The 20416-nt window shown below is 46.9% G+C and overlaps 1 protein-coding gene and 1 long non-coding RNA gene across 2 annotated transcripts; one reads left to right on the top strand and one right to left on the bottom strand.

Moving 5' to 3' along the window:
* The first annotated feature begins 29 nt into the window (after window positions 1-29).
* Window positions 30-5755, top strand: LOC116784859. Its single transcript, XR_004356273.1, has 2 exons — window positions 30-1462; window positions 3211-5755. It is a non-coding gene; the product is annotated as an uncharacterized LOC116784859 (long non-coding RNA).
* A 721-nt stretch (window positions 5756-6476) lies between these two features.
* On the bottom strand, window positions 6477-19501 carry KLF11 (Kruppel like factor 11). Its single transcript, XM_032683849.1, has 4 exons — window positions 19380-19501; window positions 16858-17112; window positions 9924-10917; window positions 6477-8102 (listed from the first exon to the last, which is right to left on the bottom strand). The coding sequence occupies exons 1-4, from the start codon at window positions 19419-19421 to the stop codon at window positions 7798-7800; spliced, it is 1596 nt and encodes a 531-aa protein (XP_032539740.1). The 5' UTR covers window positions 19422-19501; the 3' UTR covers window positions 6477-7797.
* Window positions 19502-20416: the final 915 nt, after the last annotated feature.

The following is a 20416-nucleotide window of genomic DNA, read 5'->3' as shown; positions in this document are numbered from 1 at the left end:
TGCTCCAGTGGAAGGTGTCCCTGCCCATGGCAGGGGCATGGGACTAGATGATCTTGAAAGGTCCCTTCCAACCTGGGCCATTCTATGATTCTCCATGGCCCAGAAATAGCTGGAATAGAGAGCAGATGTCCATGCATTGCTTGGGGTAAGTTGGGTGGCCCTCTGCAGCAAGGGCTTTCCAAAACTGAAAAAAAAATCCAATTTTGAATGCTAGCACTTTATTTTTTTGATAGGAACAGTCATTTTTAGACCTATTAATGCCACTAAGCTGTGGCTGGAACAGAGTTTCTCTGCAAGTGTGTCAAGAGTCGTGACCAGATCTCCCAGAACTTATGTTATTTCTCAGCAGCTCTCAAAGACCTACTGGGGTGAGCAAAATCTGCCTGCGGGGAGCAGAAAAAACATGGGAAGCTGTCTGACCCCAGCACCATAGGGCATGATAGTACTCTATACTCTTTTCTAATCACTGTAGTGGTTTAGAATTTCCTTCAACTTGGATCTCATTCTTTCAACTAAGACCTTCCTTCTGCCAAGGTCCCCAGAGTCTCTGGCACATGTGGGGAGATGCTTCGAGGAACTCAGTCACAGCAAACCAGAAGGAAAGCCACACTGCTGTCAGACCATGCTGTAACAAGCAAGCAGGGACCAGGGCTCTGCCTCCACCCTGGGTCGCTCTGCCTGTGCCCTGGCTCCCCTCACAGAGTTTCTCTCTGAGGCTGTATTTGATGACTGGACCAGGTAACAGCTCTACCACCCATTTCAGGCTCTCCTAAAGGAAAGCCTAAGTATTAACAATTACAGAAATTGACTAACCAAAAAAGTAAGACCTTAACTGAATGTATTGTTAGGTTGCGAGAAATCTCTCTTGAGTGAACAAAGCGAATGAATTAGCTTCTGAAATAGCCAAGAGAGAAGCATGTTTCTGCACCTGGAACAAAGGTGCAATGGGTTTCACAGGTAAACTTTACAGCATCACCAACAGAAAAGGAGGAGCTGCGGGAACCCAGGAAGGTCCAGAAAGGAGTGGTGCAGCTGGGACAGTCGCTGCACCAGGGAAAAGATGGGAGAAAGAAGTTTGGGGATGCAAGGAGGGGCCTCAAACCGTGCCATGGTCTTGCAGGCTTTCTCTGTGCCATGAAATGATGTGTGTTCAGTACTGTGCTCTGACCACAGAGACGACCAGGACAGAGCAGCTCACAAACTGAAACATATCTGTCTGATTTTCATACCATGCAGAACAGGACGGTGGTACCCAGCCAGCTTCCCAGCCTGCCCAAGAATCAATGGGACTGTGTTCCTCTCTCTGTGTCAAACCTTTACCCAGCAGCACACCAAAACAAGGTGGTGGCAATGGGACTGGTACCTAGGAAGGCACAATTGCAGTTTAATTGCCTGGTGTCAGTGTAACTCTATTTTGATCCATCCTTTGCTCAAGGAAAATAGGACACTAGATCATTTGCAGGTAAATAATCACATTAAAGCAGTAATTCAGCCCATGCTAATTTCAAGAGAAACTTCTTGAATTAATGGCTTTTTAAAAATAAGGACAATTGCACTGTGGAGATCACATCTCAGGAAGTGAATGCTGACATCCCACCAGCTGAATTATCGGAAAGTTCATTTTCTTTTCGTGGTATTTCTCTATAACCATCATAAAGTCACAACTGCTTGAAGGACAAAAAATTATTCAGCTTGCCAGTACTTCCTGTTCCTAAAACAGTTTGCTGGAATTAAGCAGGGTTCTGGAGAGTTTCTCGTTCATCATTTTAGAAACTACCCTCCTGTTTAATACATGCAGCATAGGACAGGGTAGCTCATCACGGCTTTTCAGCTAACATTATTAATCTCCATTAATAAAACAGCAAAAGGCCAGTGTTTTAAACAAATCACTATATTATTCATCTAACAAAGACAAATGCTACATGCTGCATTTTGCACTTACAAAGGAGTAAGAAAGCCTTTGCTGGCCAGTTGGCTGTCTCTATATACCTCCTATTACCACAGTTGCTGAGGGGACTGAAGAGGGTAATTTTTTCAGCTAATCATGAAAAATTACTTTTTAGTGCATGAGAAGATATTGCCACTTCTGAGCTCCTTCACTTCCACAAGTTCAGTTTTCTTACCTGGCCATGCAACAAGATGCCAGCTGAAAGGTTCTGGTGGTGAAAACATAGAACCATATTTTCTAAATTACTCAAACCAAGATCTTAAAAAACAAAACCAACAAACCTGAAACTACAGAACCAGTTTACGCAGTTACTCAGACTCTCGATTTCCCTCAAATCTGTTTTTCATGTGCACATAAACACTTTGAATCCTTTCCTCCCTTTCTTCCTAGATGCCTTTTCTTTGTGAGAGCACTGAAACACATATTGCCTTTCTTTGCAGAGCTCTGCCTTTCCAGTAGCCCACTAAATGGGCAGAACTGTTTCCCAGAGAGCACCTAAGAAAACAGATCACTGGTGGAGCAGTTTTAGGAAGCAACTTATCTTTTACCTGTTCTGTAGTCACCCAGAAATCTCTTACAAGCTTCAAGAATTCCTTTGGGAGCTGTAAGTAGACACGAGTGGGGAGTGTATCTGCCACCATCCCATTGCCAGGACCTCCAAGAGCAGAGCAACTAATAGTTCCCTTGTCCAGCACCCTGCTCTCATCTACTCACCTTCATAATAGAAGAAAAAGGAGGGCGGCACCCTCACCATCCCAAGGAATGCTCTTTCCCAACCCCTTTCCTCTTAAGGTCAAACCCCAACACGCTTTCAGCCAAATTATTCACACACGCAACCCTCGGAGTCAAAACAGAGCCTCTGCCCCAGCAAGGTGCAGGCCTGGAGCTGTGGCACAGGGGTGTCGTGCAGTTCCCCTCCACACTTGTCAGGGAGGTGGAACACCAGCTGCCTGGCACAGACCACATCCACAGCAGAGTTCCCTCTCACCCCATCCTGGACACAGGACATGGCAATTATTTGCACAGGGTGAAAGTGAGTTTATCTGGACAATAATAACAAACAGAAAGGAAGTCACTCTGAACTCAAGAGACACTACAAAGGAGACAATTAAACCTAAGGTATTTTTCCTATCTAAGAAAAACTCTCTCAGGAAAGGGTATGCTCCAAACTCCTCAAGTTTTCTGCATGTCTAAGATGTGCCAATGTGTGCCTGCATGCATTAGAACATAAAAGTCACGAATTTTCTTCTCCTACACAGAAGGACTGAAGCAGAAAATGAGGAAGGCTGCATTTGACAGAGGATGGAAACAATCTGGAAAGAAAATGGCTCAGTGTTAACATACTCACTGCAGGGAAGTGTACCCCAGGACTGCCTAGACAGTGAAGAGACATGTCTGAGGCTTTGCAGCTTCCCCCTGGACTGTCCTGCCATTTCCTCAGCCTGCAGGTTGCTGTGCTTTGAGTCATGATTTACTCTTCCTGCATGCATGGAAGTAGTTTACCTTCTCACAGCCAAAGCCTGCCTGCCTTGAGCTGCCTTGCCAGACAAACGGAAGACAAACAGGCAGATGGGCTCACAGATGAAACTTCAAAACCAGATTTAACTTAGCAGATGTACTCAAGCCAGATGCAACCCTGAGGCAGGTCTCAGCTCATGAGAGGACAGATGAAGGGCCACCTTCATCAGCCACAGGATGCCGAGTACGGCTTTCTCAGCTGGAAAGGCAGAGGTAGCCAGAGCTGTGGCCGCAGCCAGAGGAGCACACCAAGTGTGCAACCACCTGACAGGACGGACCACCTCTGCCTACTCTGCTCTGCAGCGTCAGAAGGGATTCACTCTTCCAGTATCCAAACTGCAAGTGGATCAGTGCTCATCAATTTGCAAGACCAGGGAACCTACCGCTGAGCTGAAGGTTTGGCTGTACAACGACACAGTGTGGTGTGTGACCACAAGCAATGCCAGTCTGATTGCAAAACACAGCATTAAGCCAACAGATAGGTTTGAGAACAAATGCATTTTCCTTCAGAAAATGATTCCTTTTCATGGATTTAGAATGGCTACAGGACAGAAATCCTCAACAATGCCTGTGTCAGCACAGGGGTAGCTGGGAAGGCTTCCTTGTGTGCAGACTGTTTCTCTCACAGGATGAAGCTGTTTGAGACTCCAGCACCATTAAGATGTGTATGGAGTGCACCTCTTGGCTGCATGGAACAGCTAAGACCACAGCTTGGTGAGAAGCAGAAAGATGAGCAAAGAACTGTGAAATCCATCACCATGTTTCATATAAACAAAGCCAGGGAGACAATATAAAAATTGGCAACAAAAAACAAACAAACAAACAAGTATTGTTAAGGATATGATTTGATGCTCAGAAAAATTTTCCTTGAAAAATAATAGTAGGGACAGGTAGGACAACTTCCTCTGGGAAACAAAGCATAGTGTAGACCTGTAGAGCCCACAGGCTGAAGAATGTGGGCCATTCTGCCAGAGCATTGATCCTGCAGCAAAGACTTCCCTTCCAGTTGTTCTCCTGGGGGGGAATCAGAACCATCCATAAGATTTTCTTTTCACCTTCCTCACACTTGCAAGAATGATGTGCACTTTTGCAGACAAAGCCTTGAGTCACCGCTCGGAAGTTGTTCTCCGAGGGCTCTGACTACAGGGACTGAGCCACTTTGCAGTGAAGGGCCATGACAGAAAGCTGAAATCATTACACCCTCTTCTTTCCTGCTCGAAATAAACATCTCTGCAGTTCAGGAACTGGTCAGAGGAAAAGAAACAGCAGAGAAGCGTAAAAATGTAGACAGTTGCTGCTGCTGTCACCATTGCTGGACATCTCCTTCCCAAATGAGACCTCGAGGTGACACCCAGCTTGCCCGAGCCCCTTCCTTACCATAGTGCAAGTATGAGGGAACAGGAAGAACTGGGGCTAATGTAACTTTTGAGTTACATTCTCATCTTTTACTTCCAGCATTCACTTCATGCACAGCTTGCAACACCAACAGAGAAACACCTAGCCCATTCCTTCTGCTGACAGCTGCTGGAGGCCATGCTGGAACAGAAGTACAGACTGTTGTTCCCAGAGTCTTCCACTTGGCTAGACATAAAACCTAATCCAGATGGATTTTCACAGTTCTGGAATGGACATCTATGAAACCTGCAAATTCATAATTTTTTTATGATTTAAAACCAGTCACATTGCACGCATTTTATTTAATAAAAGTTAAAAACAGGTACAAAAAATGCGATTCCATTTCCTTAAAATATAGGTTCAAAATAAAAAGACTGAACGATAGAGTTCAGGCAGTAAAGTGCAAAGAGATCAGCTATCCCAGTCATGCGTACTCCATAAATAACCCTTACACAGCAGGAAGGAACAGAGCACACAGAGCAGACACAGCCACACCACGGCACAGCTATTCATGCACATTCACAAGAGAACGATCTGCATGTCCCGGACACAGGTGGTGGGAGGCAGCCCTTGCAGGCCATGTAAACCCAACAAGGAGAGAGCCATTGCTTTTCCACATCATGACACACATACATGACACACTTTTCAAAATTCTGTGTTCTCTGGTCCATCATTTTCCTCCCATGATGCAACTAATATGACAATTTACTTAATTATGACATGAGTTTTCAAACTGTTTTGCTCAGGTTTACACCACAGATGGATGGTCTGTAAAAAAAAATGAAGTACTAAACTGGCTACTGAACTGAGACAGGACATGCTTCCCCTGGTTAAAAGCAAGTGAAAACAGCATCCAAAAGCCAAACTTCTTGTTCTAAGGGATTTCCAAGAAAACAAACAAACAAAAAAAGTAAAGCAGCGACATCTCTTTGTTCACCACACAAATTTGGAAAACCGGGTATCAAGAGAGAACAGCAACACCACAAGCATCCACTTTGCCAGGAAAAGGGATTCCAACCGAGTTCTTTGGAAAGTCCACACACACACTCACCGACAGACATGCTGGGGGCAGTGGGATTACAGCACGTGTCAGTGAACAGGATGTGGGCGTTTTAAAGGCCAGGCACAAAAACATCAGTACACTTAGCACAATACTCCAATTTAGTGCAGTTTGAAAACTTAGTACTGTTCATTATAACTATAAACTTTAGTGTAAAAAATAATGACATAATCCGCTTTAAACTGAAACAGGTCTCTGCTGATTTCAGGGGAGTGCTAGCTGAAATCAGCAAGTCTGCACTTACATAGATGAGATCCATGCTTTGCCTATAACGGGAAGCAAGACCAGGATTTCAGAACAAAGCCATGCAAGAGACAGCATTCCTAGTTATCCACATTTGATGCATCCAGGAAAAAACAATCCTCCTCAGTGCTCAACTAAGCTTCAGCATAGCAGTGGCTGAAGGGAGAAGAGTCCATAAGGAATAAACTCTGCAGAAACATTTCATTCAGCAGGTGAGCTGTCTCCCAGCAAAACACCTGGTGCTTTGCTCTGCTGTCAGCTCTGCTACAGTACGTTTACACATCCTTCCGCACCATGGAAACTGAGCAGTCCGACCATGCTACAGGCATTTTATTATTCAAACCATGCCATTACAACACAGCACTCCTGCATCCAGTGGTTCCACTTCTTAACCATGATTACACTTCGTGTAAAAGAAAATCCATTCAACAGGAAGAGTGTATCGTTTAATAGAAAAGGGTGATTTTATACAAAGTACTGTGGAGAAGTATAAGGCCACATGAAGCACATCATCAGGTTGACAGGGTGGCTATTTCTTAACTCAAGACACAATTAGTACTTCCTCTGGTGCATTGATACAGGTAAATGAAAGCCTTGAACAATTTCCTATAAGGTGCACAAGCATCCACAATACATAAAATCCCTTAATTTTCTATTTCTCCTGTACTCCAAAAAAAAAAACCAAACCAAAATAGAGACCCAGATAATTCTTCATGGGCTATCTTGCCATTTTTGCATTTTTCACTTGATTTTGATATGCTGGTTTAGTAGGACCAAAAATAAAGCATAATTTTTAGTGTCAAAGTCTCTAAATGGTGTTTGTGCTTCTACCTCCATCAGAGTAGTCTGGCTCCTCCAAACTTTGCTCCAATGAACTGTGGACTCAAGAATGCCCGGTATGTCAAACTTCTACCAAAAGCCACAACGGCTTCCACTTGCAAAGGGTATGAATTCAGAAAATGTTGAGAATTTCAACACTTGTGTTCTCAAAGAAAGTCATTCTGGTTTGGTTTGTGTTAAAAAATGACTGACTCACTTTGATCTCCAATGTCAGCTGCATAAGGAGGGTGTAAAAGCACTAACCCACTGCAGGATCAGGATTTGCAAGTGTGAAAACACCAACCAATACGAGCTATCAAATTTTACATGTTTATAAAATGCTCTGAATGCAATTGTTTAGGTTTACTGAAAAGGAGTTTCCAAAACTCTGGGTCTCATCCAGCACACCCTTACTAATGCAGGTCAAGTAATTTGCCTGCATAACAAGACCAAAAAGAACAAATATAAAATATATTTGGTATAGAAAATAGTAGTATAAAAATTAAAAACCACCCTGTTTTACTGTCCATCAAAATATTAACAGCAAGCATTACACTATAGCCAAAATAATTTCTAAAGAGTTCTGCTTTCCTGAAGTGCTGGTGATTGCAATTGCCCAAGTGTTGAAAAAAAACAAACAGGGAAGGGACAAGGAAATATAGATTTCTCATACAGCATTATCAACTGAGGACCTAAACTGCAGGAACCTAAAGTATGCACAAACACAGGGAAAACAAAAGCCATTGCCAGTTCTGTTGTAGCCATCGGAGCTCTTCCTGATCTTCAGAGTTTGCAGGGAAGGTGTTTCCTCACTCTAGCCCTGACAGACGGGTGATGGCATGGGGATGAGCATACTCAGAGCACTGCTGCTTTTCGGTTTCTCTGCTGTGGCAATTCTGCTGAGTTTGCCAACCTCTGTCTGCCAGCTGGGGGTCTTCTTCGTGGTCATGTGGCAGCGGGTGTGCTTTGTCAGGTGATCGCTGCGCATGAAGCGACGCTCGCACACAGGACACGCAAACTTCTTCTCTCCCGTGTGAGTTCTGCGGTGGCGTGACAGTTCATCTGAGCGGGCAAACTTCTTGTCACAGCCTTCCCAATTGCAGCTGAAAGGTTTTTCTCCTGCAAGACAAAAAGGAAGCATAAGTTACTTCTGAGAAGCTGTGTTGCAGTTTTATTAAAGAACTAACTTAAAACCTGCCTTGCAAACAATGAGTTCCAAAGAACTGCTCATCTGTGCTACCTTATCCACTGTTGGAACTAGAAGCAACCCTCTGCCTCCATCCCTATGCGTCCACAGTTCTACAGCTGCACCATATCATCACCAAGTACTAAGGGCTAACAGGAAGCCTGGAATGGAGCCTCAGGGTCCTGCTGCTCCAGTGACCCAGTCCTACACACAAACATCGACCCCCCACAGCGAGCACTCCTGAGGCATGGCCTGTCGTGCCACCCCCACACAGTTGGAGGTCCCATGGCCTTGCGCTGCCATCCCCACGCAGCTGGAGATCCTGCAGATGGCCAGGGGAGTTCCTTTTGCATGCCCAGAAATAGCAGCAGTCAAGCAAGGCTGCCCACGTCAGCTGCTGCTCATCCTGGGCCACTGCTTAACATGAGACCTATCCTGGACAACGTGATCTACCGCCTGCAACTCTCAGAGAGCTCCAGATAAGCATCCACCATGTGGCCCAAATTTATGGGGACATTTTGGAGCAGACCAGAAGCGGCCTGCAGAAAGCCCCACAAGAGTGTTCTTCTTCTGACAGATATTGAGAGTAAAGTTCTGTGTTTGGTGTATGTGGTATCATCTAGCTAGTCAGTGTGCAGGGAAAAGGTGGGAAAAGAAAGCTGAACTACTCTTCCTCCTCTTCTTGTAATGTGAAGTGGCTAGTGAAGGGTCCATGTGTTTCACCTCCCACTGATGTCCTAGTCCTAATGGCGATACAGGGACACACATAACTTCCCTATGGATCAGCAGTGGCACAAGCTCAGAGCGAGACACTTGCTGCTAGTCTACATTTATCCTGTAGGGCCAGGTTAATTCAGCAGCCTCTCAAAGCCAGAAGCAGAAGCATCATTCTACCTCTGAGCTATGGTTTAAAAGGATTATCAGCTTCATGTAGAGGTTAAGCTCTTTCCTCAAAAGAACTGTAAAGACAAGCTGGCAAACTAATGCAAATCCTGTCACGGAAGGTAACATCCAATATACCAGTGTCTGTGGGATAAGGGCAGGTGAGGAAAAAAGTCAAGATAAACCAAAAATAGATAGAGCTATTCTGTACCAATCTCCCACTATGCCTATCCTTCAAAATCAAAAATAATCCCTGAGAACTCAATGTTATCTCTACGCTGACCAGATTTTATGGAGCAAATCAGCTCATGTTAATTACATTAATTTTCATTTACCTTTAAAATTCCCAATCTGTAACTTAATAAAGCATTATATTCCTATAGCGTGTCTCTACTGTCTAACACAGCAGCCCAAAATCTCTCCCATTTAGCCTAAACAAAACCCTGAGTAAAAAAAAGCACTTTCTAAGTTTCTCTTTCCTTTTACTCATGTAGTAATTAAGACCAACTACCTGTGCTATGCTTTCCTCTTACCAGACCTCTCCAGGTCCCAAAACAAGGGACTTGCACAATTAATTTCAATCTAGTCCAGATGGCAGGATTCCACTCAGATCTAAACATACGCACACAGACGGCAAAGCTTCACTCCACCTAAAGCCTGCAAAATTCAACTAACACTACGGGGTCAGCTGAGGTCTCAGAACAAAGTCTGTCTTGTTTTGCTTGCCCACAGAGAATGAACATTCCTTCCTTCCCCAAGATGAGCACAAGCTTCCCAATCACCTGCCTCTTCCCTTTCCCACCCTGGTCCCCACAAAAACCATGCATTCAGCACCCCAACACAAACCAGTGCCAGAGCTCCCTAGTACACACCAGTGTGGGTGCGAAGGTGGGCTTTGAGGTGGGAACTTTTGAAATAGGTTTTCTTGCAGCCGGGGAAGTCGCAAACATAATTCCTCCGTCTAGAAAAGTCCATCTGGGGGGCGCAGGTTTGACCAGAAGCAATGAACACAGGAGCAGGGGCAAGGGGCAGTAACTTGGTGTTCCCAACAGTCATTACGGTCTGTGGGCACTGTGCTGTCTGTGTGACAGTAGGCTGGGGAAGAACCAACATGACAGTCCCCTGAGGCACAGAAGGTCCCATGAGCACAGGCTGGGAGAGCGGTGCTGTCTGTGGTAAAATAGGTTTCATGGGAGTTGAGAGTGCTGGAGTTGAAGGCTTGACATAGGCATTGATCATACTGCTTTGTCCATTTAGAGGGATCATTTGACAGAGAACTTGGGGGCTTGAAACAGGGGCAGGTGTCACTGGGGTAGCTCTTTTTTGCAAGTCATTCTCACAGTTCTTTGGTAAGTGGGTCTGTGGTGAAACGGGCTGGACTGGTAGTTGCCCTTTACTGGTCACAATATCACTGGAGTCATGTGCATAAGGCTGACGTACTGGAGAGGTTTTGTTGATTAAATCATCTGCAGCACACGTGTCCTGTGGCAGTCTGGAATGTCTTCGTTCATCCACTCCACACCAGTCTCTGGAAGTGCCGTAGCCTGAAGTTACCTTTGTTTTCTCTTGCACAGCAGGAATGTGATGGTAAGCAGAACTATCACCTGTATGACGTATGACACTTGTTGCCATGGCCCTGCAAGGCTGAGGGGCAGAAGATTCAGAGATCCCTGGCTTCTGACTGCACTGACGCTCCACGTTGAGAACAGATGGCTTGGTTATGGGAGAGGCACCAGTCACTGATGTGACTGAACAGGCAGTTGTATTTGCCATGACAGTCCTTGGTTTGGAATAAGTGACTTGTGAGGAGAGGAGTGTAGCCGTTGATATCTCAACAAAGTCAGGGCTGTGCGGAGGGGTCATGCACTGCAAAAAACAAAACACCATTGTACATCAGTGTAATTCCATAGCACAGCTTTCCACTATCTTTACTGTGAGAAATGAAATTATGCCCCTTCCCCAGAATCTCAGAACTTGCCTCTCAAGACAAACTGATTAAAGTGTACTGCTGTGCTTTAATCTCAGACTGCAACCAAGTACCATGCAGCTGCTCGCTCACTCATCCCCACGCCCAGTGGGATGGGGAGGAGAACTGGGAAAAGGTAAAATCTATGAGTTAAGAACAAGTTAATAATTCAAATAAAAGGAAATATAGAAATAAAAATAATTGTAATGAAAAGGGAGAAACAAGTGATGCACAGTACAATTGCTCACCACCTGCAAGGTCTGGCCCTGAGCGGTGATCAGCCCCTCCTGGCCAACTCCCCCCCAGTTTATACACTGAACATGATGCTCTATGGCATGGAGGATCCCTTTGGCCAGTTTGGTCAGTAGTGCCCTGGCCGTGCTCCCTCACGGCTTCTTGTGCACCTCCTCACTGGCAGAGCATAAGACACTGACAAGTCCTTGACTTAGGGTAAGCACTACTCAGCAACAACTAAAACATCAGTGTGTTATCAACATTATTCTCATCCTAAATCCCAAACACAGCACTGTACCACCTACTAGGAAGATAACTAACTCTATCCCAGCCGAAAACAGGACAATATCGACCCCATATTTTATGCCATTTATGTCATGCCTACACTTCTCAATACATTCCAATTAACCACCATCACTTTTCCTGCCTTTTGATACATACACACAGATATCATTCCCTGTCTATGGGCAGGCCATTGCCCTAAAGCATCCGTTGAATTCATTTATCCACAACTTTGGGCTCCATCTCACAGTAGTCCTTCAGGGTAGGAGAGATGGTACGTGGTGTTGGATTGCTGCCTGCTGAAGTCAGTTCTGATTCCACCTGCATTCCACTTGTCCAGTTTCATCAAAGCTCATTCTTCACTATTCTGGGTGATTCTTACCCTAATACCCTTGATGTTGCATGTAGCCACCATAGCAGTGATAACATACAGTGCTATATGGCAATTAACATCATACAATCCAAATCACCGGCTATTCTCAGATCCCCTTGAAGCACACACTGGACTTCCCCATCCTCCCGCATTACCACCAAGTGCACACAGGTCCTTGAGCAAAAGCAAGCCCATGGATGGGTTTGCCTTTGCCTGAGGTAGGAATAACTCAGATTGTTTCCCTAGAATTTTTTTATGTGCACTACAGGGACTTTATCCCCTTTCACAGTATGTTAAAGTTTCGATTGGGCACAGCTGGCCCAATTGGCAGATCCTCTAGCATTGACTGAGCAGGTGGCCTTTGCTAAATGTGTATCCAATTGTTTGAAGGTTCCACCCATTGCTCTCGGTGTTGGCTTTAACAGTCCATTGTATTGATTTTCAGATAGGGATGTCATATACTCACTCAATGCTGTGCTCTTCCGCCCAGCTGTCTGTGAAATTGTTTTGGAAATGATTCCTGTTGTCCAGCTTGATTCTTTCTGGGGTGCCCTGTCACCATAAGGCTTGCATTCTAAAGCCCAGGACAGTGTTCTGGGTGGTGGCATAGGGCACGTTTCCTGCCATCCAGTGGTTGCTTCCACCATTGTAAGCACATGGCACTTGCCTTGGTGGGTTGCGGGGAGTATGATACAGTCAAACTGCCAGGTCTACCCGTATTTTTATTTCAGCCTCCACACCAAGGAGGCTTTACCCACTTGGCTTGCATAACTGCAGCACATGTTCCACATTTCATGGATAACCCACACAATAGTGACGATGGTCAAGTTTACCCCTCAATCATGAGCCCGTCTAAATGTTGCTTCTCTTCCTTGACGGCCTGGGGTGCCATGGGCTCACCATGCAATAAATAATTTACTCTCATGTTGCCAATCCAGATCCACCTGAGCACTTCAATCTTAGCAGCCTGATCCACCTGTTGGCTGTTTTGATGTTTTTCAGTGGCCCAACTCTTGGGTACATGAGCATCTATATGACGTACCTTCACAAACAGGTTCTCCACCTGGGCAGCAATATCTTGCCAAAATGTGACAGCCCAGATTGGGTTTACCTCTGCACTGTCAAGTGCTCTGCTTCCATCACTGCAACCGCCACCACAGGGCATTGCCACCATCCATGAGTCAGTACAGAGATAAAGTATTGGCCATTTTTCTCGTTCAGCAATGTCTAAAGCCAGTTTTCGTCTCTGCAGACTGACTCAATTCACCTTCTCCTTCAGCAGCTCCATATAGCTGCTTTCCATCTGCAATGTTTTCTACAATACAGCAGGAGCCTTCACCAAACAAGGCACACTGTTTCTCATTTTTTTTCTGATTTATTATCCAGTAGGGCCTTTTCAGCACACATCACCTCCTCCTTAGGTGACATCCTGGAATCTCTGCTCTCTGACCAGTCCATGGTCACTTCCAATATTCCTGGATGACTAGGGCTTCCTCTTTGAGCTCGTTGTGTGATCAGCAAGACCCAGTTACTCCACATAGCATCAGCTGCATGATGTGTAAGAGACCAACCCTTTGAATATCCAGCCCAGCACTGGCAGACGGGCTGCCAGGAGGAGCTGTGCTTCAGTACCAATCCCTTCCAAAGTGGCTGGAACCCCCTTATGAGCTGCCAGTACATCTTTTTAAGTTGTAGTACAGTGAGCTTCAGATCCTCTGTATCCCCAACTCCAAAATCCTAGAGGTTGACCCAAGTCTCCCCATGTGCTTTCTGCTAGAGGTTTCAGGTAGGGCCATTCTTCCCTGCTGTGGTGTAGAGCACATTTTTAATACCTTGTCTTGCCTGGACTGGCCCAAGGGCTGGGACAGAGTTAATTTTCTGCATGAATTACCTCCTGTTTAATTTGTTCAAAGGCTTGTTGTTGTTCAGGGCCCCATCTGAAATCATTCTTCTTCCAGGTCACTTGACAGAGAGGGCTGACAATCAGACTGTAATTTGAAATGTGCATTTTCCAAAAATCCACAACACCTAAGAAACCTTGTGTTTCTTTCTTACTCATTGGTGGAAACATAGCTGTTATTTTGCTGATCAAATCCATTCGGATTTGATGACATCCATCTTGCTATTTTATTCTTAAAAATTAGATCCCCTGTGCAGGTACCTTTGGTACTTTGCTTTTGGCAAAACCAGTTTTCAGAAGGATTTTCTTCCCTTTCTCAAACACTTCTGCTGCTGTATTGCCACACACAATATCATCACTGTATTGCAGGTGTTCCAGAGCTTCACCCTGTCCCAGTGTAGTCTGGGACAAATGATTCAAATCTCTGCCACATGGGTTGTGTGTGCAGGACTTTATCTGCATCTATGGGTGACTGTGCCTTGTTTGTGTCATAATAAATCACCTCCAGTATGGCTAATTCCCTGAGGTAGTAGATCTCTCTCTCCTCGGTGGCCCACCTGGCTGGGTGACATATCTTTCCTGAAGGCTTCTATACCTTCTAATTTAAGGCTACTAGCCCCATTGGAGCAAGTAGGTGATAATGTGCACACCTGGATGAAGGCTGAAAGCTTTTCACATATCCCACAGCTCTGTCAAGGATAGGGATTGAGTAGTTACCTCTGGTTCTGCCTCTTCCTCCAGTTCTTGTGATGGCTCTTTACTAAATGAACTGACTTTCAGGTCTATTTCTTCTGGTGTACAGGGACAACTGATAGCAGCAGCACAGGCTCATCCTCTGGTTCAGCTGCATCACCGGGGTCTGAGTAGTCACACTGCCTGTCACCAGGGTCTGAGTAGCCACAAATAGCTGCTTAACCCTAAACTAGACCTGAACCACATTCACAGATCCTGGTAATTCACAGACCATGCTGGTTTCAATATGCCAAGAATATTCACAATTTTCAAAATTCCTAAACACAATTAATTAGCCTGGAGAAGGGGAAGATGTGGGAAGATGTCTTCTCCACAGATTGGCTCTCCGAGGAGAAAAGGTAAAACGTATAATTATTAGAAGTTTCTAATAGATGGTTCCCCAAATACAGAGGTGACGACAATGCTGAGTATGAAAATCAGAATAATTTCAAGACCAGCAATTCTGTGCTATCATAATCCAGTGTTACAAAGTACAATAAAATTATAACCTTAGCCCAACCCTCAGAGATGATAAACACCACAATGAGGAACATACATAGCAAGCAAGGTGTTACATAACACAACGACTTTGAGAGCAAATAATTCAACACTGTGATCAACAACTATTAAATTAATAAAATGAATGCTGATAACAAATTTGTTTCAACACGCTCTGATCAGATCTGTTACAGAGGAGAATCAAAAGATAAAACTCACGAGTTGAGATAAGAGCAAGTTCGTAACCAAAATAAAGCAAAATATAACAACAATAATAATAATTGTAACAAAATGGAAGATAACAAAAAGAGAAAGAGGAATAAAACCCAAGAGAAACAAGTGATACACAGTACCCACTGATCAATACCCAGCGTGTCCCCAAGCAGTACTGGTTCCCCCAGTTCTGATGCTCTATGGTATGGAATATGCCCTTGGCCAGTTTGGTCAGTAGTGTCCTGGTCATGCTCCCTCACAGCTTCTTGTGCACTGGTAGCACACGGGAAACTGGAAAGTCCTTGAGTTGGGATAAGCATTGCTCAGCAACAACTAGAATATCAGTGTGTTATCAACATTATTCTCATCCTAATTCTCAAACACAGCACTGTGTCACCTACTAGGAAGAAAGTTAACTCTATCCCAGCCAAAACCAGGACACGTACATTGCCTCATCTCATGGTCATTCTAATCTTGCTTAAAAGCATATTAATAAAAGGGAGGCAATGAGGCAGCTGTAAATCTGCATGAAACACTGGAAGTCTGCTTACTTTCTCCTCAGCAATGAGCACAGCTATGAGAGGCTATGAGTACTCTGCTGTTCACAGAAAACAGACTAGCAATAGGTAGCAATACTGTACCTTTCCATGTCAAGCTCCCAGAAAGCCCTAGATCTTTTCTCAATTATTACCTTGTCAACTTGTGGCTACTTCCAAAATAAAGACAAATGGAACTGCTCTCTCCCTTCTTATTCACCCATTTCTCTCTATGATCTCTTCCTGCACTGCCTCTCCTTCCTCCTTTACCACTGAAAACTATGTCCTGTGCTGCTCAAGACACAGTGCTAACTGAGTGGCAGGAGATGAGAGCAGCCCATCATGATGAGAGCTGCCATACTATCTCAGCCTCTTTCCTCCATTATTCCCTCTTTTCTTGACATAACTGCATACTAGAAGCCTCCTGGTTGAAATGGGCCTTAACCATCTACAATCTGAATGCCACCAAGCCCTTTTTTAATATCTACTTTTGTTGCAACATAAATTGCAACAAAAGAAAAAAAAATTTAGATTCAACTGACATTAGTCAGCTGGAGTAGACCAATGTCTGGAGAAATAACAGACTACATGTACAAACACATAGCACAGAAACTAATTAAATTGTCTATTTCATAATGGTAAGGTGTACTTTCTCTTATAATGACCAGAGTGAAGCCAAATGTCATCAAGAGTCTTTTTTCATACAGCATTTGCAGATACACTGATGCCAAATCACCGAGGCTCACTCTGCCATTCTTAGTCAAAATGTTCCAAGAAAACTACAGCAGCCATCCTGACATCTCTGTCAAGTCAAATAACCAGTCAACAAGGGCTTTCACATCTAGATTTAACAAGGGATCAACCCCTTACATTTGCCAAACCAGAGATGGTAGAAAAACCCAAGCTAAACACGCTCACCTCACTACTCTGTGCACACACACAAAGCACAGGCTGTGCTGTAGCTGTGACACAGGGACACCTGAGCAAGTTTATCTTTTCAAGAAGCTAAGGGACTGCAGAGATGTAACATCCAGGTGTTGGGCATATTTATTTTGTATTACGTTTTCCTTACCAGTGTCGATAGGTAGTCCTTTGGTAACTCAGATGTAGCCTCGGCGTGCATTGTGAAATCCCCCGAATCCGAGAAGGGCGTGAGTGGCCTTATCTTTAATATGTCACCTTTCTGCGATCTTTGACCCCAGGAGCTCATACAAACAAGTGCTTCAACGGCTTCAATGTCGTTCTGCTCCAAGGTGCTGCAGGTAGACCTTTCACTGTCATGACGCTGCCTTTCACGGATAGACTCATAGATGTCCACAATGTCAACCTGAATGTAATCGGATTACTGGCCATCAGGACAAGTCAGAATACAAAGCTGACACCACCCACACACTGTCTGCTCATGATGAAGGTCATCTGAAACAGATCCCATGCCAGTGGCAAGACTTTTACCAACTGGCTCCACTCTTACTCTCCCCGCTATACCTCCTTCTTTAAAAAAAAAAAATTAAAATCAAAAAAAGAATGAAGTGTGATTTGCAGGAAAGGAACAGATATGTGTGCGTGGCTTACATTTCCAAAGCTACTTTCCTGGATTACACTACTCTGAATAAACACATCCCATGCTTGCATAGAAGCAAAAAAGAGGAAAATCCTGACTTCCAACCTTGTTTAGACAAGGCTGTTCCCTAGACCCAAAAGACAACTGGTATTCAGCACTAATCTCATTCTGGTAACATCCAGAAGATAAATTTCAGCTGACAGTAGGATGCTTTAAGGTATGATCATTGACTTGGAGTACCACACCTTGCAAAAGCATTTTTGTCTTATTCTTACTGACAGGGAAGCCAGGATGGGAGAAAGGATGGAAGGAAAATAGTCTTCAAAGTGCAATAAGAACTGTTTGCATCGTAGTTTAGAAAGATCTGATAATATGTGGGTGCTAAGTATCCAAAAGGCACTATGAAGACAAACATAATCATATTGTTTCCAATTGCAAGCATCACAGAAAAGTCTGCTGTGCATACATATGCATGCATGAAAAACACTTCACTTCTCTGTGGAAGGATGTCCAAAATTCACAAAGCTCTCACAGTGCCAGCTCATTCTCAACTAGGCCTCCAAACTCTTCCAGTCTTTATACACACCAGCTAACTCAAAGGCTGGGATTAAGAAGCATGGATCACAACTCTTGAGCCTGCTGTTATTATAAAGAGTATATAAATACTGCAGCAAAAGCATTCTAATTTAGAAAGCACTATGACACTGCCAGCATGGCCTTGATCCCTAGAAGGAGCTCTACTCATTGGGTCACAGAACTTGCACACCTTAGCCAATGAGTTTTGTTACTGAGTTAAGTATCGTGGAATGATACTTACTCAACAGTGTCTCAAAGATTACTCTGTCTCCACTATAGGGATGTGCAGGCAAACATGCTAAACATAAGGGGTCCAAAATGCCAGTACTGCACTCATAAAAGATTTTCACCCAAAACATGAGCTACCAGGCATGGAGATGTCAAGACTGGGGGCCAGGAAGGGGTAAAAGTACTCTAGAGCAATTAACTGCTCAGAGAACTACTTTTAAGAATTTCCCCTGAAAAAAAAAATGAGAGTGGGAATGTGGGCAAGACGGGCAGGGCCACACCAGGTGAGGCTCTGTACTGAGCAGACACAGAGACTGCAAATGTTCCTCAAAGTGTGTAGGCAAACAAGCCAGCAGGGTTTATTTTTTCCAACCCTACGTTTCAGGAGAGCAGTTTTCCCCAGAGAAACACGAAAAAAATATATACCTCCCTCCAAAAAAACCCCCAAACCCCACTAAAAAAGCCTTTTCTGCAGGCGAGCACTGCAGCCTGGGCTCCCTGGCTGCTGCCAGGGAAATGGCCAACCGCGCCGGCTGCCTGTCCTCACATCACCCCGCCGGGAACTACGTGCGCGGGCTGCGCAGAATGGGGAGCGGGCAGGGAGGTGCGGGCATGGAGAATGGGGAGCGGGCAGGGAGGTGCGGGCAGGTGCAGGCAGCCAGGATGGGAAGAGAGCCTGAGATGAGGGCAGAGAGGATGGGTCGCGGGCAGGGAGGATGGGGAGAGAGCAGGAGATGCGGGCAGCGCGGGCTGCGGGCAGCGCGGGCTGCGGGCAGGATGGAGCGGGCGGGCAGTGCCGCGCTGGCCCCGCGGGTACCCCCTCCAGGCTGCACCTCCTCCCGCCCGGAGGGGCCGCACCGCCCCCGCCCCTCCCCACCCCACGGCGAGTGCCCCTGGCCGGGCGGCGCCGCCGAAGGGCGGATGGCGGGAAGGGAAGGAGGAGGAGACGGAGGGCAGCTCCTACCCTGCCGCCGCCCCGCACGGCCGCTGCAGGAGGGCCACCCCCCCCTTTTCCCCGCAGGTGACCGGGGCAGCCCCCACCTCCGGGAGCTCTGCCCCGTCCCCGCGGCCCCACCGACCCGCTCCCCGCGGGGTGAGCAGCGGTCCCCGCCGGCGGTCCCCGCGCCCTGCCCATCGCCGAACACGTGCCCGGTCCGGCCCGGCGCCGGCTGCCCCCGCCGCCCCCTCCTCCTTCCCTCCCTCCCTCCATCAGCCCGCCTGGTGCTCACCGCGGGCGCATCTCCCATGTCCGAGCAGGGCGAGCCGTGCATGGCGCGGCTGCGGTGGGTGGTGCTGGCGGCGGTGCTCCCGGGGAGCGGCAGCGGGAGCAGCAGCGGCGGGCACAGCGGGATCGGCGGGCACAGCGGGATCGGCGCGCGCACGGCGGCGGGAACAGCGGGAGCGGCCCCGGCGGCACCGCCCCCTCGAGCCCCGCCCGGCGGGAGCGGCGCGGCCGCGCTAGGGGAGCGCTCCGAGCGCTCCAGCGCCAGGCAGCGCCGGAGGGGGGGGGGGCAGCCAATCAGCGCCCGCCCCGGCCCGCGCTCGGCCAATGAGCGGCGGCGGGCGGCGTGATCGCGGCGTGCTCGCGGGGAGGGCGGCGCGTGGGTTCGGCCGCCGGGCGGGCGGGGAGGGGGCGGGGCCGGGGTGGGGGAGCGCGCGCTGGAAACTGGGGGAAAGGTCGAGGGCGGGGAGGCGGCCGGGAATGCCCCGCGCGCGCGATGGGGCGGGGCCGACGTGTGTTCTCCGTCCCCCCGCGGTGCGTGCGGAGCGGCACGCGCGCTCCCGCCAACCGCACGCGGGGAGCGTCCTTGTTCCCGTAGCTTCCTGACACTGACGTGCAGCTCTCCCGGTCTGAGGAACCGTCCCTCTTCCTGAAGCTTCCCGACACTCTCCTGCAGCTCTCCCGTCGAGGTCCCGCCAGCCACGTGCGGCGGGGAAGGCGCTCTTCTGCCGGCCTGACTGTCCGGCCTTAAAAATAACCCTAAGCCCCCACCCCAAAACCAGGAAGGGTCGTTATTGTGGATTATTGGATTCAACCCAGCAAGCGTCTTTTAAGAGGTCACAACATGCATTCTATGAAACAATGTGTGTTCTTCGGTTTTTCATCTTCCCCAGCCCCTTGTTTCCATTTTCCAATGGCAGCTGGAGTGTATCGGCCCTGTGGTTTCCAGCAGGGTTTGTAGTTGTACCGGGCGGCACCGAGTGGTGGTAGTGGTGACACCGACCCCTTGCCTGTGGCCACAGCCAGGGCAGCTCTGGATGGGGC

This window comes from Chiroxiphia lanceolata, chromosome 3 (assembly GCF_009829145.1).
Source record: "Chiroxiphia lanceolata isolate bChiLan1 chromosome 3, bChiLan1.pri, whole genome shotgun sequence".
Taxonomy (NCBI): domain Eukaryota; kingdom Metazoa; phylum Chordata; class Aves; order Passeriformes; family Pipridae; genus Chiroxiphia; species Chiroxiphia lanceolata.
The sequence above is the reverse complement of the archived record's forward strand: the minus strand, read 5'-3'. Positions and strand labels throughout refer to the sequence as shown.